General features: G+C 32.7%; 1 protein-coding gene across 5 annotated transcripts in view; it reads left to right on the top strand.

The window, feature by feature from the left end:
• The window catches only part of LOC134545533 (protein N-terminal asparagine amidohydrolase), a 346,287-nt gene continuing 320,112 nt past the window's right edge, over positions 1 to 26,175 (top strand). The window contains exons 1-3 of one of the 5 annotated variants that reach the window (XM_063388607.1): positions 1 to 259; positions 7,225 to 7,279; positions 14,780 to 24,658. In XM_063388607.1, coding sequence (XP_063244677.1) covers positions 15,039 to 17,870 — 2,832 coding nt within the window. In that variant the 5' untranslated portion in view covers positions 1 to 259; positions 7,225 to 7,279; positions 14,780 to 15,038 and the 3' untranslated portion in view covers positions 17,871 to 24,658. Of the gene's footprint in view, positions 260 to 7,224; positions 7,280 to 14,779; positions 24,659 to 26,175 lie in introns of those variants that run through there. The other 4 variants (XM_063388608.1, XM_063388612.1, XM_063388613.1 and 1 more) reach the window with 4 other exon arrangements.

Raw genomic sequence — 26,175 nt, forward strand, 5'->3', positions numbered from 1 at the left:
GTACTCTATGGTACCTTTGGTCATAGACACAAAGAGATATTTTGTTCAAGTTTATTTAATGCCCTTTCGCGCGTATTAGGAAAGAAACTTTGTTATTGTCAGGGTTTAGGGTTTGTAAAATTGATTTTTTTTTTGGTAAACTGTAGTTGGTCAACGTAAGTAAATTAGAGAATATGACAAGTGTTTTTTAGGTTTGTTTTGTGCCTTAGAAGAGTGTTCTATTTGATGGATTCCATACATTTATCAAGCCTGGTTGTTTGTAAGTTTAACAGCATTTGTTTGTTAAAGCTGTTATTTTGTTATGTATTAGTTATTATTTATGATTTCTTAAGAATTAAGATTTAAATGCTTTTTTTTTTTTTTTACACAAGTCTATAACCGCCCCTTCAATTGGACGTTCAATAGCTTTGGAAAAAAAAATTGGTTGTCTGTAAAGTCGGTTTACAAACGATAGTTTAACGTGACATCATAACAACAAAACATTGATGAAATGATTGCATACTTTTATGAATAAAATTTAATAATTTTTATTGAATTATCACTATTTTGTATGGATACAAAGAAGGAGTGAAATGAAATCTACAATTTAATTGTTAAATTTACTTTATTTGCACTCATTAATTCAAATATGTATATTACTTTAACGATGAGATTATTTTAACTGTAACTTTTATACATGTTTGCTATTTAACTTCTTCCAATCTGTGTTATTCTGTTAAGGATAGGACGATGATAGGAAAAGTAGGAAACTAATGGGAGTGTTTCAAGTTTAATGTGCCTCGAAAAAGTCAAATCGATGGTTGTTCCAATTGAGTGGAAGAGAGAGATGTGGCACAAGCATACAATGAGCATAACGGGACACAGCAAAACGGGACAATGTGCGTAATGGGACACTTTTTCGTGCTTGCAGACATGATAAGTAATAGCCCACTGATTAAAAAAAAATCATATTTTTTTTAGTGTATTGTTGTACGTGTGGGGTAGTAATCTTGATCCTCATACCTTAACAAAGTTGATGACATCATTGCCACCTATACATTCTTGCGGGACAAGCGTGGGAGAATGGGGTTTTTGGAAGCGGAGCATTCTCATGTATTTTTTTTTCTTGCACAAAATACATTTTATTATTAAACTATCTTGTATCATATTCTATACTACGGCCCTACCTGTTCAAGTATACATCATACCAAAGATATAGTTCCTATGGTATCGTATTGTATACTATAATCCCACCCAGTTCAGTTAAGTACATTTTGCAATACCACATTTTATAATTTAATTATTCATTTTCAAATTAATTTGAATGTCCTGGCTTTGGTAAATTATATTATAGCCCTACCTATTCTAGTATATAACACAATACTCTTCATATAATATTTAATGTATAATACTGTATACTATAGTTTCAGCCACTTTATTATATTTTGCTATTCTTAATTTGTGTACTATGTTTATTGTTGTTTTACTATGATTTAAACTTCTCAGGTATCATAAAGTTTATTCAGCCCTACCTATTCTAGTATAGAACACGATACTGAAAATATCTTTTGTAGGTACTCTTATTTCTCAAAAACAGTATCTTGTCTAAAACAAGCATGTGAATCTTCCCTGTCGAAAATGCCTTATTCCCACACTTGTAATGTAGGATCTTACAGGTCGTAATTACTTCAGCACTGCCTTTTTGACGACTTCATCAATATCCCTACCATATTGCATCGAAAACGTGTTTATCATATCAACATTTGCAGAACTAACCTGCGTACTTAGGAATTAACATTATTAAATGTTATGATTCATCTGACCTGAAAAAAAAAATATTTTACCTAACATCGCAAATTAAACACATACAACACACATCTCACCTAATACAACAAACAAAATGCAAATAAAACACTATTAAAAATCACAAACAAAAAAAGAAACCACTTTCACTTACCATATTTGGGCTTATGGCAGTATAGTCTACTGTTAATATTACTCTTGTGTATATAAAATTTACACCAAAAATTTGCTATTCCATCATTTTATTCATTCTTCATTGTGGAACATGAACAGTTGCTTTCCTGGTGAACACTACAATCACAACCACACATTATTTCTCTAGACTGTACTGTTATATTAAATCAATATAAATAAACACGACCTTGCATTTCTCTCATCATTACTACACACATTATCACACATTTCCTTTAAAAAATTTTTATTACCTACTAAATATTAAATGCATACTTATTTATTCATTTTATAAAATATATATTCTATCCCACTTATTACTTCACTCCTACTCATACCACAAGTGCTTCTATCATCCCAAAACAAACTGTTACACTATCATCCTTATTTATTTACATGACGCTACAATGTCTTTCACTGTTACTAAGTTATTCATATAATAAGTCATTTGCAATTTGTGAACAAAAATCAGATATGCATTATGTTTACCAGTAGAATTAAAGTGAAGAATAAAGTATTACGTGCCTTATCACTAAGTTTGTTGCACGCATAACAATTTTACTCCAACACCTGTAACATTATTTCACACCCGTAGTGCAATTTTGGCAACACTAATTCTGCAAAACCATAATTTTAAACAAATTAGCAAAATGATACATATAAGACCTCTGTTTCACAAGGGTATTCTCTCCTTAAAGGGACCACCTACATGGGCACAGTACGGTGCGCAGAGCTTCAGTATAAACCACACAATTTGAAAACTACTTAGGATATCCGAGTGGTGTCTGTTTACGATAAGCGTTTAAGAATGTGTTAAGAGGGGACGGGTAGTTCTATTTCCGTATTTCGTTTAATATTTGTAGGAGAGTCAAATGGATTAAAATGTGTGTTTTAAGAATAAATTTTAGAATGAAATGCCTAGTAAAACCTTTTTTGAAAGCACCCAAGGGCCTTTCATTATCAGACCTTTATCCTCATTGCTCCGCCATACAATGTTATATTTACAGCTCAGACTTTATAGTTGTCATATGCACTACGAGAAGACGTGTGTGTTAGTTCAGAGCCTTGCGCTTAAAGGCAATACCGCACTCGAAGCACCAGCGACCATTGCACTCATATCATCCTGACTCACTAACACAGATACACCCTTGACTAGGTTGTCTCAAGGAAAAAGATTATGTAAAAGATAAGTAATTTTTATGTGATTTTTGAAAATTTTTTTTAAAAATTAATTATTAGAAAACTACAGCTCTATTGAATTATATAAGTAAGTATATATTTTATATTTTTTCTGTAGTGAAATAAAAACTTTATTTAATAATGCTGTATTAAATAGTTACCAGCCATCAAACAATTTCGCATATTCAATAGTCAACATTAACCACAAAGTTTGAGTGCTTAGAAATAAAGTACCAGTAGTAGTATTTTTTAAAAATATATTTTGATTGTAATTATTTAATACTAACCATAGTATAAATATATCCAAATGCTCATTCATGTAACTGGGCCCAAAATTAATTTTTATGTGACAAAAGTATGTAAAGACTACAAATATGTACCTGCATTTCCATTACTTTCAAGATATAACATCAACATTTTAAAACATTTATGACTACAAACATATTTGGGAAATGTTATTTTTCAAAATTATAAAAAAAAATCTCTATTAAATAATGTAATAAGGGGATTTTCTAACAGTACATGTTTCCAAATTATTATAGTTTGGTAAGTTAGGTCTTCTGATTTTGATGGATTATCCTGCCTAAGTATGTTTTTCTTTGTTTTCAAATTTTTAATATTTTTGTACTTTCTTGTTGCTAGTGTGCACTCTGCTTCCTGGAGTTGGAGCAGAGTTCCTATTGGCTAATATTCCTTACTTCGCTAAAGAAGTACAGTCATAGCTCTTTAATTCTGCATTATTTGTTAGTACTGCTGATTCCTGTTGATTCGAACACCACTAATCCGAAGTCCAAAAATTTGGTTAATCTGAACGATTTTAGGGTAAAAAATAATATTTAAAACAATTTTTTTTAAAAAAATTGATAGAGTGATTTTGTGCTGGTAAAAGTGTAATTAGCTGTGTTAAATGAAAACTTAATGTTTATAACACTGTTTGTACTACATACTGTTGCATTACACAATTCTTGGGAAAATCCGAAAATATGGTAAAACGAACAGGTCACTGCCCCAATTAGTTCGGATTAGCGGGACTTCATTGTAGTTTTAAATATTGTGTACTGAATATTATTATTATCATTATTACTATTATCATCATAATAATAATTATTATTATTAATATTCATTCCCTTAAAACTGTATTGATGGTCAGTAATCCAACAAAAATACTAATCCGGCACAGCTGTGGTCCCGAATGTGAAGACCAATATATTACTGTATTTAAATAATTGTCAAAATCATGTAAGAGACTGTCATTATAATAGTATTACGGTGTGTCACAAATAAGTGCAAGTGAGGCCATGTAATTATTTTATCAAATATAAAAAATGGTGGTAGCCAGCTTTTCTCATTGACCATCCAGTTGATTTTAAGATATACAAAATTCTAGTACACATTTGCATTAAGTTGATAAAGTACAACCAAAAGCTAGTTGAAACTAGTAAGTAATATAATGAAAAGCCAGTTGGACTGAACTAAAATCATTTAGCAAGATAATTTTTAAAAATGTAATTTTTTTTTTAATTTTTAGCATTTACAATGATCATTATTATTTGATTATGACTCGTATATATACATAACAATTTTTATTTATTTTTTAGGAACTGGCATGGATCAGCAACCTTTTTTGTGATACATTTTTTTTTATATAATGCTGCAGTGAAAAGTCTTCATACCGCCATGTTTGGGACCATTACCATGCCGGATTAGCGATTTTTCCAAATTATTGGACGTCAATATAGTTTTTAGATGGACAGTAACAATTAACTCTGAGCATACTAAAAATGCTGCAGTCTAGCCAAGGTTAACTACCAGAATCTGCTTGAAAATAACTGGATGTGAGCGACTGCATTAATGGACTTCTTAGAGTGTTGCAAACCATATAGTGCCAAATTGAAGACTTTCCACTGCATTTTTCATTTTATTCGATGTGGTCAATGTTGCTCTGAATTACCCACATATAATTGGCCAACATAGAGAGGAATGTAAGAAGAAGAAGAATAAGCATATTTATCCTCTTTATGCAGTTACTGCAAACAAATTTTTCTTTAACTTGGGCTAACTTCTTGCAAACAGTGAGGTCTTTACAGACAGTAAAAATACGACATCATGGGTATTATTGCAAAAGGAATCATTCATAGCTTATGCTAAGTAAACATTATGCATTGAGCTAGGAGTAATTTCAGAAATGTGTGGAAAACTGAAATCATGATGGTACAGCCAGGATTTGAACCTGGTTCCTCTATAATGCTAGATCAGTGTTTTACGCTATGCCACCTTGCTCCACGTGAGCAAACTTGCCTTGTGGATAGTTGTAGCAGGTGTTTTGAGAAATAACGAATTATTGATTATTGTACTTTCTTACTGGCCAGTGCACATACACACAAGTGTTTTTGACCATGAAAGTAATGTAAAGTAATGTTTGAAACCAATGTACCTGTGCTATCAGTGGGCGGCATATTGGTTTTTTCAATATTCAGTTATTTAAACGATATTTAATACTATAATATATTTTGGAAATGAATACAATGTTGGGTTATTCTTGAAAAGAGCAGGTTTCCCAAAGAAGAAAAAAATTCTGAAAATTGTTGGAGTGCTACTCTTATTTTGTTTGATTATTTCACAAATATTTATATTTTAAAATTCTCTGTGAATTCTAAAAATAAACTTGACAGTGATCTTACCCAGTTAAATTACGGTGTTAAAATCATTGAAAACAAAAATAATTAATGGAATTATTCCTAAAATTACTGTAACAGTTTGTTTTGGTAACCATAATTATTATAATAATAATATATCAATATTTACATATTTTTAATACATGAAACTTCACAGTTTTAATCAATTTGAAAGACCTTCATAGTTACAATTACAAAGTATTTCAGGATCCATTGGAAATGACAAAATGCACTTAGACAAGAGTTATATCATTTAACAATAACCTTGCTCTTTATTTTTAAATACTTAGAACTGTATCTGGAGAAATCTACCCTTACGAAAAATACACACAAATGATGGCTATGTAAACTATCATAAAAATTATACAAAATCTTACTTTACCAGAGTCGCCATAAATGAACACACCATGAATATAGTGAAATATTTTAGTTGTATGCAATATCTAGAGCCAAGATTTTATGGTTTTATATTTTGAAAAGTTAGGGTATTTTGATTTTCAAAGGTTCTTGTATTTAGGTATATACAAAGTATTTTCATATTTAAATTTTACTTTTTGTCTTTGTCTTATTATTTCAGTACTTTTATTTGATTTTTTTTTTTACTTAGTTCATAATATTTTTTATTTTTTAAATGAAAGTTTAAATTAAAGATTTATGAAATAAATTAAATGCTATAATAAACAAAATAAGGCAATTCATGTGAATTTTGCTCCATGTTGTGTTTTCCCTTGCATATTGGTGTCACGTGGTGTATTGACTTCCATTTCAGTGTTTGGCTGTTCATTGACTTAAATTTCATTGTTATTTCGGTTTTATCACTATTCATTATGTAATCTTGCCTTTAGCAATATCACACAAATTCACATAGTCATAAAAATATTAAATAATTTTAAAACATTCCATTACATATTCTACATTCAGAAACGTAATTTATTTTCTGTTCAATCTCGTAACAGCAACATTTGTCTTTGACCAAATGCATAAAAGTAAAAGTCTCACCTGGCATTATTTAGCAAACCCATTATTTAAATAAAATAATAATATACTATTAAATAAATTGCAGATAATAATAATTATATGAATTATAAAATATCTCAAATTTTACTGGTGTACACAAAAATGCTTCTGGATTTACTCTTGACATGTCCACAGAAGTTGTGACTAGTAATCAATGCATTTACTTTTACAAAGTCCATCATGGTGGGAATAGTACAGTAACATAAGCAATCCACCAGAAAATGAAATTCACACTTTAAAAATAAAAAGTGATGACAATAAATACTGAAAAATATTACTTTTGGTTTGTTCACTGTCTTTTGAAAAAGCTGCTTTCTTCAAGAATTACCCAATGTGAATTTATTTTTTTGTGTAGAAATTTTGTCAGATTGATATAATTGTTCCATATTTTTGATTCTAGATCAGAAATTCCTACTTCAGAACATCAATAAAATAAATGCTGCTACACTTCCAATGTAAGTAAGGATATATCAAACTTTCAATATTAGATGTATAATCACAAAAATTCTTCCAAGTTTGTAGCTTTTATCTAGGGTCGTTTCTGAATGGTTACTTAATATTTTTCTAAATATTTGAATTGCAACTATAGGCTGCAATTCAGCATTCGCATGGGAATGCTCTAGTGTTTAGAGCACTGCCCCAGTGACTTATGATGATACATTCAATAATACATATTAGGAAGGGATGAGATTATGTGGTGAATTGCGATAAAACTGAAATAACACCAATAAGTACTTATGTCAGTACACCATATAACACCAAAATGCAAGTTAACAAACTATAAAGCTTTTAAATGCAACTAAAATCATGAATTTATTCAACATTTTAAATCAAAATTTAACTTGATTCACAAAAACATAATTTTTTAATATTATTTTAAATTCAATAGTAATTTACTCAGAACAAAGTTTTGTACCAAAATGTATGCACTAAAGAGATTGTGGGAGGGGGGGGGGGGGGAAATACTTCTTTTTTAAATCTTGCAACTCTTCTTAGTAACTCATTACAATATTTATACATTTCTAAAACACACAAATACTTGACAACTTTTTTTGTTCTGAATTATACTGTGAAAGTGCATAATTTATTACACAAAATTATATTGTTTTTGTGCAATAAGTATCACGAAACATGTGTCATATTTGTTAAATAATACAGTACCATTATAATATACAGAATTCATAAAAAATAAAAACTATAACACCACTATCTTTTGTTTATAAAAGAAAATTGGCTTAAAATTAAAACCATAAAATCTTAACTATATTATTAGGTTACTGAATAATGTGGTTTGACAGCTACTTTGGAAATCCTAGGACTAAGGCTGTGTTTGTGTTGGTCAAATCGTAACTTTGTAATTTGTGATTTAGTAGGTTTAATTTGGGCTGCATTCAGCATTTGTTTCACACTAAAAACAACACTATGTAGAGAGTTGCTTGGCTTCTGGGTTGTAGCGAAGATACCTTACCTTCGCCTTCGACGTGGCTACAACCCAGAAGCCAAGCAATTCCAGACAATGGGTGCAAAAACCTGCAAACTTAACATCTTGTAGAGTTTTATAGGAATCATATTTTGTATTTTTTATTAAATACTTTTCACGAAGACTGTACCTAAATGTAAATTCAACTACATTAATGCAGTATTTTACCAGAAATGGTATTACAATGTTTATTTACTTCACTATCCAGCATCCATAATAGTTCAAAATCACAAACTTGCTTGTTTTTAAAGGTTTGAAACAACATGATTAATACATAGTTTTTTATTTTGTAAATTTAATGTTATTATTTACTAAATTGGAAAATTAATTTTTTTAGTGTTTCATCATTTTGGTATGCAATATTGGGTCACCTGATTACCAAGTCAACAAAATCTGCTTATTTGAACATGCCTGAATGGTTCATTAGCTTAATGCTTTATGCTTACAGTGAAAAGTAACATCCTGTGTGTAAAACTAAATATAAATAAAATTTTGTTACTTGTTCAAAGAAAGATGAACTAGGTGGTTTTAGTGCATAATTTTGTGTGCCAGCTTTGAATGGCCAGATAGAACCATCCATAAATGAGTCTCAGTGGGAGAAGATGGTATATTGTTATAAAATCTATAGTTGGTGCATGAGGCTGAATTCAGTCAATTTTGCCTTGCAGTGTCATCAGACCACAAAAGTCAATAAAAGTAAGGAAACTTTGATCACGAAAGTAATGAAAAAAATATCTATGTAAACAGTAATGGTGCTGAAAGCCATGAAAAGTAAATTTCCAGCAGCCATTTACTAACTTACATTACAGGGTTCATACGCCTCCTTAAAAGTCCTTAAATTGATTTTTATTCTTTAAGGGCCATTAAATTTCCTTAATTTTCACCATGGATCCTATAAAACTCCGTAAAAACATGTTATTCCAGTCTCATTATTTAATATTCTTTAATATAATGCCAGTTGTGGTAAATATACGGAAACTGTGTTTCTCAAGTACATTTCTTGATGCAAATCAGACACAGTTTCCACATCTGCTACTAGAATTTGTAACGGTTCGCTACATACAAAAATTAAAAGATGTTCAACGCAGATTGTAATTTTTTTGTTTCATTTTTTCATACTAGAATGCACAGACGAATCCAATCACTTTCAATTTTCACTCACTCGTTCAACACGTACATCTGCCCGTCAAAAAATGCTCGCAGCTCTCGTGATGAGAATTAACGAAAAAATAACGTCCTTCAGTAATGTTTTACTGTAAGTACACGAAGTCAGTGCGGCCTCAAATGTGGCCGCACTCAGTGAAACCGAATTTCGCCCCGAGCCAACCGCCGACGAAGGTGATCACAATTTATAATTAATGTCCGAATGAAATATAAAAAAAAATTAGGTTAACTTAATACTCGGCATGGCTCTGACCACCAACGTTAAATTATCTATCCAGCAAACTACTTCATTTTTGGCGAGAAGCCACCGAACGCGACCTACTGGTGCAGCGGTCGACAGACAACTGATGAACTCATGTACTCGTTTCCTCCACGCAGGGAGGAGAAGTCACATGACCTCACAGACCAATCACACGCACGCTTCATTCACTCTCCAAATCACAAACCAATAGGAAAACAGAACACACATTGAAAACCGTTTTCTCTCCATAGAGCCCGGGACTTTACATTTTCCTTCTCTCTCCCACATTGTGAGAGAGCTGTTATCACACATTTCCCACGACCAGTGGGGAATCCCAGCTTTTATCTCGGTTAGCGGGGAATCACAGTTTCTTTCTCACTCCCACTTACAGGCCTCTCATGCCTCTCTCTTAACCATCACATCAGACACAGTCCCGTGTTCTAGAATCATTCAACACGTTAATGAATATTACAAACAGCAATTATAATACAAATTACTTTACAAAATTAAACTCATTTAGAAAAAACCTGAAAAAGTAGGCCAAAACCGGCAAAAATCTAGTACAGCGACTTCTTTGTGAATAACTACATAAAAAATAGTAATGATTGAAAACGTCTCTTAAAATACAAGGTACATTCTTAAAACACCCAGCAAGTGAAAATAACATATCTTAATATCCATAACATCTGATTATACTGTTCCATAACATATACACCACTCAAAAAACATTGACTTATTAATACTTACATATACAAAAAGAAGTTTAAAAGAAAAACATTGAGCTAGGAGGGCAGGGGTCTGCAATGTTACAAATTCACTCCGGATCAACTATGTCGATTATTTAATCAATGGATTTGCAGAGCGAAAGTTTAAACCAGGGGGTGGTCATGTCGGCATGATTACTATTTAATAGGAATTTTGTTTAGACAGTGTTTCGCTTATGAACTTGTGAGTGTTTCACAATGGTATTTATTTCCTTAAATACTCTTTGTGCCTGTGTTTCTTTTGTTAGTAATTAAACAGAGAATTTTCTTCCAGATAGTAATAATTGTTTTACTTGTGGGTGGTAAACTAGTGAGCAAAAAAGAAATCTATTGATATTCATGCATAGCTGAATATACTTAAATGATTAAAGAGCTCCTTAAAAACTCCTTAATGTTTGTTTATGTTAAAAGATAGGAACCATGAATTATGTTTTTAAAAATTGGCACGTACCTGTAAATTGTAGGTCTATTTCGTGTTATGTTTAGTCTTGATGATTATACATGCAAAATAACTCTTGTGTTATGCATTAGTTGCACGAAAATTTTATCAAATTATCCTGAAAAAGTTCTGAAATTGGTTCTCCAGGTATTTATACACATCCTGGTGATGTGAGAAACATTACAGTTCATAGTTTCCAGGATTTTTGTTACTGTGTAAACAGTTCTGTCACAACATTGGAGAATCCTTGGTACCTCTGCAGATTAATGGCTTCTTGGAAAAAAGTGAATAATAATTGAAGTAAATTTGACACCATTCAACCGATCGCCATGAAAATTGGTATATAGAGATATTGAGAATATTTTTGCGATGTCTATTTGTTATAACTTTTCACTATGCTGTCGCAAAGGGGGTTCAGATTCTACGTACTTGGCTTTATGCCTAGGGCGCCACCACATGTGTTACGGGCATGCGGACCCGGTGACTCTATTCTCAGGGCCTTGACGTCGCCCGTGTGCAGCGAGGCCCGTTTCCCCCAGTATCAATTAAAATACGTAATTACGGCCCCTCTCAGCGGGGGTCACGCTATTTATTAACACACACAATAAGGTAGGCTATCGAAGGCGGCCCACACGCCTGTCTTCTCCCCGCGTGGCCACGCGCACAAAAGACACTGATATGTTAATCAAATAAAATGTTAATAAAACAATCTGCTGCTCGAGGTAAGTCCTGGAGTTAAAGAAAAATGATTTATACAAATGAAATATCCAGATGGACGCGGATCGGTAATAGTGGAGAGTTGCAGACGACTTGCGCGTGAAGCTCCTTCCTTCAGGCAGCGACGGCGACCAACTCCCTTGCGGAGCGCCCTCAAGGCGGGTCCACCACTCACATCCGGCCAATGGCTGTTAACATGTCTTTAAATAAAGCGTGCCACCAGAAAAGAAATGAACGTACATAAACCCTTAATTAACTTAGCTTACTGGCTGAAAACAATAAAATTACATAATTAATTTAATATTAAAATAAAGTCTGCCTCGGGAATGTTTGTCCTCGCTCAGCATCGTTCGGGAGCGAAGCACTGACGTCACACCGGTGGGCGCGGGCCGACATGCACACACACACACACATACACTACGGCGGGTGGTTTCAAACACCCGGGTCATAGAAGGTGGTGGTGGGAGGACAGGGCCTACAAGGGCCAGACGTGAGGCACATCGGGCTTAGGGAGGGCGTAGGCCCGGTCAACAACTAGATGGCACTTCAGTGCATTACATTTTATTCTGTTCAACCGATCACCATGAGAATTGGTTTACATAGATGTTTTAACACAGAGAATATGTTTGTGAATCAATCTTGTTATAACTCGTCACTAGATGGCGCTGCATTGCATCAACTTCTATTTCGTTCAACCAATCACCATGGGTCAAAAGAAAATCATAGGTCATAGATATACAAACAGTAATGTGTGTTATTTCTCTATGCCCACCACACTGCCATTTTGCACTAACTCACAGACAATATATGTTCTTGTGTTCAGCCTGGGCAATGCCGGGTGTTGCAGCTAGAAATATATTAATTGTGTAATTTATAATTTGTGATATGTATTTGCATTTGCATATTTAATACTTTTTATTAATGCCTCCTTATTTCTTAGAAGCCACTTATCTGCAGAGTTACTGCATCCGTAAGTAGGTTTTAACTATGGCAGTGTTAGGAAATAGTGCAAAAAAATATGTTGGTTGTTATCTGAGGAAATATTACATCAAGAAAAAATTATTAAATACCTGAAAAAGTCGAGCAAAAGGCCAGGGAATCCTGTTTTGGGTTTTGCAGGACTCCCTGTTTAGTTTGTTTTGTCACAATTCACTTTTTATTTATCTGAACATATTCTGGTCACCATTTAAGTTCTCATTACTGCAAGTGAACTGTAAATACTTGTTATGAGTTATCTTTATGTCAATTAAATATATACACATACTTGTTTAGATGTTTTATGTGTATCATAGTTTTTATGTCTCACTATTCCCTTAGTTTCAAACTGAAGTAACCATACATTCAAAAAAATTGTATTATGATGGAACTGTTCCGGATGGGTTCTGCCTTATTGGAGAACCAGTATTGTGATGAAATAGTGTTTTTCATATTGTTAAGGAAATGGATGCAAATGCTTCCATTTTCTATTGTATCGCTTTCAAACATTAACTTCACTGTGCATGGCAATGTTAGAAATATTACAAAAACGTTTTTGTATGCTGTGCTGAATCATTGATGTTATTAATGTGTGTAGGAGAAAAGGGTTTTGAAACACCTTTCTAGTATATTAGTATATCCTAAAGCTAAAGAGTTTTAGTAAAGAGTTTAATGAATTTCTTTGCTGATTCTGTAAGGCCTCCACTGGCTTTGTGTTCCTTATATAGTTAAGTATGTTCTGAGAGGCTTGAAACTAAGAGATTCCAAATTTAGTGGTTACTGAACAATATGTTGGGTACTTTCTGTGCATTTGTAAATAATACAATGCCTCACTTTGAATCATGGGAAAAAATCCAAGGACAAAATCTGTGTCGGAATAAAATCCCACAAAACAATTCAAGCTACATCTTATTTCCAAGTGATGCTAGGAAAATTATATGAACTGTACTTTAGCTGTAAATGTAGACATGCTAACAGTTTGGAAATGATTTTGTCAAAATTACTTCAGTATTCCTCAAGTTGCAAACAAGTATGTCAGGTTTTTATAATTCTTTTTCTAAGAAAACTATATCTCTACTTGGTTTAGGTTATTTTAAACACTATCTGTAAAGAAAATTATTGAAAATAGTGAAATCAGAGGAAATTCCATTTATGACTATTTGTTGCTTACTACTCCTAAAGTAGTGCAGTTTGGGACTAAGCTACAACTACTACTGCCCTGCTTGTCAAGTCTGAAAGTCATTTGGTCTCCGTTGAGAATGGATGTTTGTGCTAAGGTAGCCCCTAGTCTAGTACATGCATAATCTAAATGCTTAAAAAAATGGTCTTTGGAGCACTTTACCACCCAGTAACCATACTCGTCCAGTCAAGTTGCCTTGACCTATCATTTAGGTGATGCGGCAAAATATATTATATTCACATTTGCTAGGACTTGGGTTCAAATCCCAGACTGTCTATTCTGAATTTCCTGGCTTCTGTTGTATGTCTGCAAAATCTAAAATCTAGAAATAAAAGTTTTAAGAAAGTATGGCTTCAATTAAGGAAATATCATTGCAACTAGGCCCTTGTTCTTTAGTGCTGCTTTTGCCACTAAATAAGTATTGAATGATTAAGCACCCCATTCTTAACTCTCAAAGTCAATGATCAGACAAAAGTGGCTCAAGTAGGAAAATAACTGTGGAGTGTATCTAACAGGCCATGGAACTTGTGAATTATTATAGTTCCTGCCTATTCAATTAATTTACATTAATATCAGGTTTTTTTTACAACAACATTTTAGTAAGAGTTGTAGTAATAGTAATTCATAGTTTCATGGGATCCTTGCATGAACAGAAGATGATCCATGACATTGTTAGGAGTCAGAAAGATACAAAGTGTTTCTCAAGAAGAAACAAATCAGGATTTTTTAAGTGTTCTCTCAGCCACAGACTAATAGTACATATTTAGTCAATGTTGAACTTGCAGCAACCCACTGAAATTTTAAACTTTTTTTTTTTTTGCTTTTTTAATTCAAATAAAACTCTTTAGCAATACAACATTAGTATATTAAAATTCATTTTAAAATAGTCATTTCATAATTGAAATGTATATAAAATCACATGTTATATATTATTATAAGCTATCAAGATCACAATTTGCTCTGAACTAACAGCAGTGTAATTTTGATGATTGCAGGGAACCAGTCTTGCCTATTTGCAGGAAGAAATCATGGAGTGCAAGAAAAAATTTGATATATTAATAGAATCATTCAAGTAAAATGTACAAATACCCAAAACAAGAGGTAATTTTGAATGAAAATTACAAAAGAAACAATAATGCAGTTGAATCTTCAGTGAATTCTAGGTTGGGCTATTTTTTTCAGTCAAGTGAAAACCATAGTAAATAGTGTGCAGCATCAAGAGTTAAAATAAGTCACAAGAAAGAAAGACCTATCATGAGTGATCTTTCGAATGGACAAACTATAGTCAGTCATTTGAATCCCATCGTGAAAACGGAAGAAATTGGAACACTAGACTCTTTTGTGAAGAGAGAGCCATGTTTGATTCATAATTTAATAGACTTAAATGAGACACTAATCAATAGTAATGAACATGACTCCGATGTGGAAATAATAGATGATTCATTCAGTAATGATTCTTATGAAGCATTGCCTATTAATAGGGTTAATGTCAGAAAAACAGAACAACATGAATATGATACCGATGTGAAAATAATAGATGAACTGTGTTTTGATGATTCTGCTGATGAGTTGTATTTTCGTCCTGTTAATAAAAGGAAAAAAATTAAAACTAGAAAATCAGCAGAACCAGAAACATTCAGAAGTTATCCAGTGATAGATCTTACAAGTGACTATGACATTCATTTTAGCCAAATAATCACATATGATTGCAGTGATGAAAATAATGAGGAGGCTATGGAGTGGGAAATCGAGTTCAAGCCAGATGTTACTCATGAAAATGATAAGTTGAAGAAATTGGCTAACTTTGATAGTTCTAGAATAACCCTTAGTGAAGTTGATTTGTCTGTTGCAATGGCAGGTATTGCTCCAGTAAATAAAACTGTGAACTGCAATGTTAATTACAATCATTTGACCACTTCAAAGTTAACAAATAATTCTGCCAAGAAAGTATGCAAACAGCATGATGGAAAAACCAAAGAAAATTGGAAACCTGTTGTGAATGGCTTAACCAAATTACCTTCTAAAAGGTCTAATGGTAATATTTCACTGTTAAATGTTAGTAGAAATATTTCTACAGATAATAAGAATATAAACTCAGCATCTGTTAGGGGAGGAAAAGGCAAAGTTGTTGTAAGTCCTTCAGATAGATGTTTTACCAATAAATGTTCTGAGGAAAGTGCTAGGAAAGAAAATATATTGACTGAGAGTAATCATGGTAATGATAACAAGAGAATCTGTGATTATAATGATACCACAGAAAATGAAAATAGTTTTGGTCAACGGCTTAGTACTGTAAGCTGTCATGATTTGAGCTGTTCTGTAATGCATGTAATGGAGAACCATCACGATCATGCATACCGACGCCTGAACCAGATGTTCCCGTCGTCATGTGCTCTTCAGCCTTACATGTGTTACAAGTGTCACCAGCAACCTAAAAAGTCATCTTTGGCTGAAAATATGTGTGAATATCATTTTCTTGAAGGTGATTGGGATGAGGCTATAGAGATTTTGGAACCTCTTGTATCAAAGGCAACTTGTCCCGACTGGAAGATAATAGTGTACTTACTAGGATACATGTGTGAAACCAATGATGTAGAAAACCTGAACACCTGTTGTGAAATATTTAGTTCCCTGGTGTCCTGTCATCCACCTTGCTACAGACCAAATTACTATTTGAAGGTTCTCACTCAAGCAGTTGAAATGCAGTCATTAAGTAAAGGAGGTATATCAAATGATGGCATATTCAGGGATGTCCTGTTTAGTCTTCAGCAGCACGTAAAAACAATAAAGTTTTCTGAAGATAACGTTGAGGTTTCAGAAGATATTTCATCCAGCATCAACATTGTGTCTCTTTGCTTGGTGATGGAACTTATGGTGGATGTTTTGGAAGCAAATTTATCTGTGTGGCTTCCTAGAAGAGGTTTCAATCCAAGAACTGCCCTTTCAAAAGATGCAGAGTGCCCTCTTGTGGTTAAACTTTTGTGGTGGGATAGTGAACAAGGTGGACTGGAAAGATTCACGGACACCAAAGCTTTCAAGCCTATTATAAATTTGTATGTGTTGAGCTTCTGCAAAGGTGTTCCAGCCAAAATCAAGCACATCTCTGCAAGGTTGCTGGCACTTGTAGCAGAAGTAATGCATGCTTGTGACTTTCAACTACACGCATCATATCCACACTTTGGGCAACATAGCAGGAACTTAGCGCAAACAATTTACATCCATATAGCTGATCAGCAGTCCTCTATGATCCAGAAGATAATTCGAGGCCTCAGTCCCTCATGGCTTGAAATGCTTGTGTGTTGTAGTCGTCTGTCGTACTTCACTTCAAACAATGTGTACCAGCAGAGACTAGAGTTTGTCACAAATTGCAAGAAAGCTGCAGAGCGGCAAACAAAGCAGAGAAGCTTACCTCGCATCAACAAGAAAGGTGAAACGAGGCTACACATAGTGTGCCGCAACGAGAGATTGAAAGAGTTGGAGGCTTTCCTGTCTGACCCGACAATAGACGTAAACGTGCCCGATAATGCAGGGTGGACTCCGCTCCATGAGGCTGCTACATCGGGTAAAGTGGAGAATGTGGACAAACTGATAATGTACCGGCCTCCGGGTACAATGGGAGGAGTTGACCTCAAGGCACCAGGTTTGGCTGGTTTAACACCACTAATGGAAGCAGCTTTGGGTGGCCACACCTCGGTGTGCAAGCTTCTTTTGAAATACGGTGGTGCCTCGTTGCTGGAAGACAAAGACGACACCGGCAAAACGGCTCGGGATCTAGCGAAATCTGTGGACATCAGGGCGTTGCTGGACCAGTACACGTATGAAGGCTGCAAGGCCAAGCCCTCGAGTGTCGTCATGTTCAAGTGCGTGCCATCGGAAGAGTTCTGGACGTTCCTGTCATTGTTTGGTTGTTCGTACTTGGACACATTCGCCCTGAAGGACCTCCTGTGCCATGCGGCAGCAGGCTGCAGGGCGTCGCCCGAGAGCAGAGACGGCAAGGCGCGGCTCGTGTTGGACACAGACCGCCTGGATGCTGATGAGATGGTGTTGGAACAAGTGCTACAGTATTTGTGTTGCAATGCTGCTTGAAAGTTACGTCGTGAGTGAACAGCATTACCAATTTTCCTGAGCTGAACTTAAGTAGACAGTGTCTTACATCTACTACATATTTACAATTTTACAGGTCGAATGTAAGCCTGTGCATACAAAATTGGAAATTACTTGCACAAAATGTGTGGCTGTGACCAGTAGGTTTTCAATAAGTACTTAGAATATTTTATCTTAAGTCAAGTAAGTAAAGGTAAGTTATGTGTGATGTTTAAGCAAAATATCTATATTTTGTGAAAATTGTGTAGAATATTGATGCTAATAACTTTCTGGCACTCCTTTTTCTTTCCATATCTCTATTTAATAATGTACGTATTGCCCTCCTATGTATAGTGATGAAGGGCCACAGTCATGTAAACTTCAAACTAGTCACTGATTTTTACTCCAAATATTTTTTTTAGTTGTTAATTAATTCTTATATTTTATTGTGGAAAGTTAGGATTTTAGGACTAAAATTTTTAATAGCAGTTTAGCAAGAGAGGAAAACTAATTTATGTCCAAATGTGGGAAAATATTTTTTTGTGTGTGAAAAATAAATGTATGGATTACTTCAATTCAATTTGAGTACTTAGCTTTATCTGTTAATATTTACAGTTTCCCTTCCCCCTTTTGAAAGTGTGCACAGACGATGCTTCTATATTTTGTGGACATCGGAGTCATAACACAATTTTTTTTGTTGACTTATGTAGTTATATTTAATTTCAGATTATAATATGATAAATATACATATTTTCAATTTGCTGTCATTTTACCATAGCTTTTTTTCTTGTGAAGCTACATGCTTTATGAAGTCAGTCAATTATCAATTTATTGTTATTGTATATTTAATGTTTCAGTACTTCTAACGTCTATTTTATCATCATTACTATTAATATTGTGCAACATAATGCCATCAAGTTACAAACTCGTTTCAATAATCTAATCACTCTAGAATATATTTCTTGCATGGCAGCTCTGTTTTCAGGCAGACAAAAGAGCGGCTATAATAGCTACCTTTATATCTGAATTCATTAACGACATGCTTCACTATACAAGATGTTACATATCAAAAAATTTGCTTGAGAACAGTTTTATTATATATGTAGTAACATCATTCAAGACTATGTGTTTTGGGATGTCAGTGTTTAATTTGTTACATTTGGTAATCGTTACTTTAAATCAGTTGCTCTTAAAAAAACATTCTTCACAGCCAGATGTAAAAAAAAAATGTAGTTAGCTAACATAAAAGTTACTACATAATGTGGGGTCAGACATGAGACATGTGTTTAAGTGAACAGTTTTAACGTGATAGTCTTGCTTGTTTCCATTTTACTTTCAAACCATAGTTGCAAAACAGTTATCAAAAAAAGACTAAGTGTTGCCCATAGTTATGAGACTAAATATTTAGGCAAATATTCTTGCTTAGCTACTCAACTTTTTTTAATGTAAATTATAAAACTTGCCAGTTTCAAATAGTTTCTAAATGCTGCTTATATTTTAATCTTTAAAAAAATCATAGCAAATTTGTTCCTTGTTACTTGTTCTTTAAAAATATATAGATTGTTTTAAATCCCTACAGTTCAAAGATTTTGTTGATAAGTTAGGTTAGCATAACTTTGCTGTGCCCCTGGCTATAATTATAGCTATTCATCTAATTTTTTTCCCCCCATGAATTGCTGCTCGTATTTTCTGCTACAAAGCTGACATTCACAGTACTGACATTGTAGTCTACATTTATATCTAATCTTGTTACTTACAGTATTCATGTGATTTTAAGTACAGTAGCTTAAAGATGTATGACTTAATTATTATTTTTTAAATTGATTTCAACCTTATTCTTTTACAAATAAATTAGTAACATAGCACCTGCATCTCTAGTTAATTGTTGTCTTTGAAGGTCTTACCCTCTTTACGCCTTAGTAATTTTTGAATCTCCTCTCTTTTTCAGCTTTCAAATTTAGTTTTTTTTTTTTTACAAATTTTATGTTTGTTGCATTTATGTTGAGTAATGTGACTCATTCTATAACAAATTTGCAACAATCAATGATGCTATTTTGGCTCTTAACAATTTGCTAGTAAAAGAGTTTTTAATTTGGGTTGTCTGCCATTTAACTATATAGTAATTTAACTATATAGTAATTTAACTATATAGTAATTTAACTATATAGTAATTTAACTATATAGTATTTTAACTATATAGTACAGGTATTGAATACTCAAGTCAGTGCATTATAAAATCAAGGATTAGTCAAATTACACAAAATAAAATGCAAAAAAAGCTAAAATAGTTTGCTTAAATTTATGAGTTTTCATCAGAGACAGAAAATATTACTCCATTAGTAATAGTTTTTATTTGGAACTTTTTTTTCTGTTGAAAAGTTCTTGGGTGTTGTATGAGCCTTGCTGCAAAGGCATTATGCTGATGCCGAAGATTTTACAGTTCAACAAATTTATGAGAATTTTTGGAAACTTATATTTTTTATTTAGGTAATGGTCTATGGCTTTCGCCAACAACCGTGATTCAGTTTGCTTATTAGATTCATTATCATGTTCATCTCAAGAATTTTTTCAAGCAGTAATAAATTTTACAGCCATGCCTTACCGAACCCAAAACCCCTTGCACTGTAAGCCAGTGTGCATCCAACTTCGCTATGGAGTTATGAAAACTAAGTGCCTTGGAGTTCACTTTAGTATTGTTGGACTCATTGCTTTTATGTAAAATTGTGCCTTTAAATTACTTAATTAGCTTAGTTATAAATTGATCACCTGTTGTATACAATTTCTTGTATAACTGTACATATGGGAACAACATATTTGATGTTATTTTTAAGTAATATATTCTTGTCAGGGATTCATAGTTGAAACTACTTGCAGGTTCTCCAATGCATATATCTGATTGATTTATCATATTTATTTTGTCATTTATTTATAATTTTTATTGTACTTTCGCAGTGGGCCAGCATCATTTATTTAATTTCTCAGGAGGGCTAGAATAAATGAAAAAAATATGTTGACTTGGTGGCAGATTGGTAAAAAATATAATTGATGTCCCAACAACTTTGTGAAAGATTTGAGAGTAAAATCTTGTTAAAATGGGGAAAGCCTAATCCACAATGCCTGGAAGAAAAAAAAGTATGTGTAACTTTGGATTTGGACTTGTGGGTAACATAAAAATTATTTTATGGTATTAATTGGGCTGATAGAATCAAGCCAAACCTTCACTTTAGTTACAATCATCTGAACCATTGAATTGGAACAAAAAAATCTCAGTTTCAGAAATGTGAAATTCAGATGAGGGAATCTTAAACTAATGGAGTAAATGTAAATGCCACATATTGTACTTTATAAGCATTTATTTAATTTATTTTTTTTTCATTATTTTTTTATTAAAGCATGACTTTCTTCAAGTAAAATTAGCACCAAATATGAATAAATATATACAGTACTAGCTAAACCCGGCCACGCTTTGCTGTGGCACAGTTTAATATTAATTCATTGTTTAATTTAATATTTTACTGTGCATGGCTGTGGAATGTAATAGAAGAAATAAAAATGTGTTTAGCTTAAATATTTTTATTGTAAAGCTAATGGAAGGACTACATTCCTTGTTTTCCCATTTTTTGCATAAACATATAGATCAGATGGTTTACCGACTCTGGAGCACCCGACATATAACTGTCCATGAGAGAAGCATTCATTTTCTAAATTCAAACCGCACACTTGCAAAGATTGTCCTTGTGCTTTATTGATGGTCATAGCGAACGCAAGGCGTATTGGAAATTGAAGTAGTTTGAACTCGAACGCCATATCTGTCGGAATAAGTGGCATTCGTGGAAGTAATACGTCTTCACCTTTATGAAGTCCAATCAAAATTGTTGCTTCAATAAGATTATCCATTAATTTTTTAACTACTAATCGTGTACCATTACATAATTTAGGCTGACAGATATTTCGAAGCAATATAATTGGCACACCAATTTTCAAATTCAAAATATGTGGTGGTAATCCTGGAACATCGAGTGAATTGAGAAATTCCGTTGGAAAGTTCACTGCTTCATTTTGGTGCACTACTGAATCAATAGATTTGTATGTCATTGTTTCACCTTCGATTCTGTTTATAATACTATTGTTCATATCGTGTACGTCAACATTTTTAGCCGCTAGAATGGCTCTTTCGCTCAACCATGCATGATTTTTGAATTTTGTTTCGATGTTTTGGAATACCTTGTCTACTAATTCCTCTTTTGAATCTACGATGTTGCATAAATCAGATGATAAGCTAATTTTTCCTGTTTCTGGATTTGTAGGTACAGTGCCGTTACCAACTTCAATTAATTGTCTTGAAAATATGACTGCTGTTGGATCGTTCTGAAGTTTAACTCGCATATTCGTGGTTAAATGCATTTTTTTTACTGTGCTCCAAAAATTTGAATATTTTTTCATTTAAACGTATTTTTATCAATAGAGTCGAAAGAATATACTTTCAAATTAAATAAAGTTTTTTATTCTTTCTTGAAATATATATATATATATATATACATATTTGTGTAAATTATAGTCGTCAAGGCACAATGGTCGAGTAGCCTGATGTGCTTGAACTTCGACAATATGGTACAGCATCGTTGAGCGTGGTCACAACTAAGTTGGGTGACCATGATATTTAGTTATAGAAACTTTTTTTTCCGACTTTTCCGGTGGATTTTCCCAAACTTTTATTTCATATAAACACTCTTCTGTTAAGATGCAATGTTCTGTAGGCTAAAAATTTCAATCCAAACCATCGTATACTTTCCGAGTTTTGTGGCCAAATACATACGGAAGCTAAATTTTTATATATATAGATAAGCATGCATATAGTTCCTTGAGTTCAATTGTTATAATACATATGTTTTTTTGGCACTTTTGGGTATGTAACTTCATAGCATTACAAACTAGTAATTTTTTAATTCGTATTTAATGCATTTGTCAAAATATTTGAACACAGTTGATAAATTTTCGATGTAGAAAAATAGTAAAATTTAATTTAAAATAGAAAAATAGTAAAATTTAATTTAAAATAGTAAAATATTGAAAAATATAACTTGAGAGGAAAGTGCTTTAATATATTTTGCCACTAAGATTTATATTGTATAAATATTCTTATAGTATGTCATGAATGTATGTTAAAGTAATATAGTCTTAATTTTAAGTACATATATGTATATATTTGTTAATTTTTGGTAAATAGCCTAAAACATTAATGTACACAGCCATCTAATGTTATGTATATATATTAAATCACTTATTCAGTGATATATATTGTTTTTATACACATAAGGGAAAAAGTTAGTCATTTAACATCTTTGGTAGAACATTTTTGTTCACTTGTATTATTTTGTTCATTGCATCACTAAGAAATGTTACTAAAGTAAACAATGACTTTTTATTGTGGAATTTAGTGGAGAAATGTATGTTCTTATAAACCAGATATTTTAAGCTCCTAATATAAATGGAGCTCAACATTATCATCATCTTGAAAAGAGCATTGATGAAATGTGTAAAATAGTCTCTGCATGACTGTATATTTAATTCTTTAGGTTTGGTCATATATTAATATTTTACAGCCTATTTATCATATGAATTATAATTAGGTATTTTAAAGATTGCACCATTTAATTTATGTGTTTTCATTCTAAAAGTGTAAGTTGGCGCTGTATAATAATGTATGCCAGGCAATTGTGTTGGTTTGCATCAGTTACTTTTCAAGAGAACAACACCCTCATCTAGTTTCTTGTTATTTCAAATGTATTTGATCACTTTTGATGTAATATATGTTGATGAAGGGTAGTTCAGTGCAGAGACTGGTTTGGACCCACAGTTATCACTGTGAGGTGACGACCACCGTGTGACCATGACAGACTAGCAGGGCTGTCGAGAGAGTGTGGCAGGGAGGTGGTAGGCAAAACCCCATGGCTTGGGCCTCAGTTCAGGTTCAGTTCCAGTGTTTTTTATACATTGTTATGCTTGGGTTTACCTAGGTAGAACAACCTTACAAGTACATAATGCAATACTGTCATATTTAGAGTTGTGGCTGCAGTAACATTTACTGTATTTAAATTTTTTTCATTAAATAATAGGGAGGAAGTCCAACAAAATGTTTTACCTCCAGATCCTTGGTTTCTCTCAATGGCCCTGCAAACTAATGGTTCCTTGTATTAAGCAATCAAAATTGTAATTTCTTGTTATGACTCCTGATCTTTTGGCAGTATATGTCATAAATAGCATTTTAAGCTTGAATAATTTGTTTCAAGTTTCACTCTTTCTGAGATTTTTTTTTAATATATAAAGTGATACACCTGGGTATGTAAAGTTTATTTGTTTGTAAACATATCTAGAGCGTCAGATGTTTAAACAGCAGCTACCTTAATACGTGTACCATGCTTTTGGAGCTATAAAAAGTAATTCAAAAGTGTGATTCTGCAATCAATTTAGAAAAAAAAATTCAAAATAGTGGAAACAATGTAATTTATTTAACTTGAATCATTTGTTTGCCTTTGGAGCAAAATAACTCTTTGGAAATCATTTACTTGTGATGTTGTTTATGACTTATTTAAGGCGTGAATTAGGAATAACTTAGCTGTGTTTTAGTGTTACTGTACGGCACATTGTTAAACATACATTAATTTGTGTGGTGTTATTTGTAGTGTGCAATTATGAAATAAGATTCACAGACCTGTTGTATTATTTCACACTTTTACATTAGTTTTTGTAGTGTTGTTATGTGTGAAAATACATTTTTTTTTTCCTTTTAAGTGTAGTTTCATTTGACTAATTTTAGTAGCAAGCAGAGTAATATTTATTTTCATTTATTTGTGTTTGGGTTGCAAAAATTTGTGTTGTATTAGTAATTTAAAAAATAATCAAAGAATGCACTCTCTTCAAAATAATGCTTTTTATTTTTTAACACTTAATATGTATACATAGATGAATTCATGTCACTGTAAATTAGCTCATGCAAATTGGCACTGCAATTTTAAGTAATATTGTTGAATTATGAGATTCATTCAGAAAGTCCTGTCTGTACACCAGTAAATATGTTGCATTATTGGTGCATTGTGGGGCAAAATTTAAGACTGATCTCATAAAATGATAAAGCATATTCTTTTTAAAATTGAAAACTTAGTTTGATGGTCCTTATGCAAAACTCCCTGTACATAAGATGTTCCTAGTGTTCACAACTACAGTCATTTAACCTTAAAAGAGTAGTATCGTAAATTATTTAGATTCTAATATTTTGTGTTTTTTACGATTAATAAAAAATTCATAAACAGAAACCTTAATTTGTCAAGGTTTTGGGAAAAGTAATTTTCATTGATTTATGAATGATGTGCTAAAAATAAAGTGTTTGAAGATAAAGGCTACATTCGAATGGTTAAGGGTCCCACCTACCTGGTCACATAGACGGTGCGCAGAGCTTCAGGAAAAAGACTCGATTTCAAAACTACTCAAGATATCCGAGTGGGGTATGTTTACGAAAAGCATTTAAGAGTTCGCTGAGGCCCGAAAAGTACTTTTAATTTTGGATCATGTTTTTAAACTGTATTTCTAGAAGAGTTAAAAGGGCTAAAAAACATGTTTTCAGAGTAATTTTTAGGCGTAAAAAACCAGTACAGATTATTAAAAGCACTTAAGGGACTTGCATTACACCTTTATCTTCATATATCGGCCATATAATGTTACGGTCACCGCTAAAATTTCGCAGTTATCCTGTGACGACGAGAAGACTACGAGTCAATTCAGAGCCTTGCGCTTAGAGGCGATACCATGCTAGAAATACCATCGAGCGAAGCGCTTATCATCACGCCTCACTAACACACATACACCCCTGACGAGGCGGGCCCCTTAATCTAAAATTACATACTAAACGATTACATGCTAAAAGTACATAAAAATTACCTTTAAGTTAGTAAAAACCATTACATAATTACATTTTTTGTTGAAAAATCCTTTTATAAACAATTCAATATGATTACATTATGAATTTATTTAAAATCATGCAAAAATACAACATATTAGAAACCCATAATTTACGATACTCCAAATATTGTAGTAGAACAATAAGGAAAGTCTTAAAAAAAAGGGAGACGTGCAGCGCATTCTAGTGGCAGGGTTTAGTACTACAGTGTAAGTGCATTTGTGACAAGGTTAATTAACTATTTAAAATATAATTTTTTTCCCCAAGTTTTCTCTAGTTGTAGTTATTTATTATGGCTGCAAAGTTTGTTCAATGTTTGTATGATGTTGCCAATGGACATTTTTGAAGTTAAAA

This window comes from Bacillus rossius, chromosome 1 (assembly GCF_032445375.1).
Source record: "Bacillus rossius redtenbacheri isolate Brsri chromosome 1, Brsri_v3, whole genome shotgun sequence".
Classification (NCBI taxonomy): Eukaryota; Metazoa; Arthropoda; class Insecta; order Phasmatodea; family Bacillidae; genus Bacillus; species Bacillus rossius.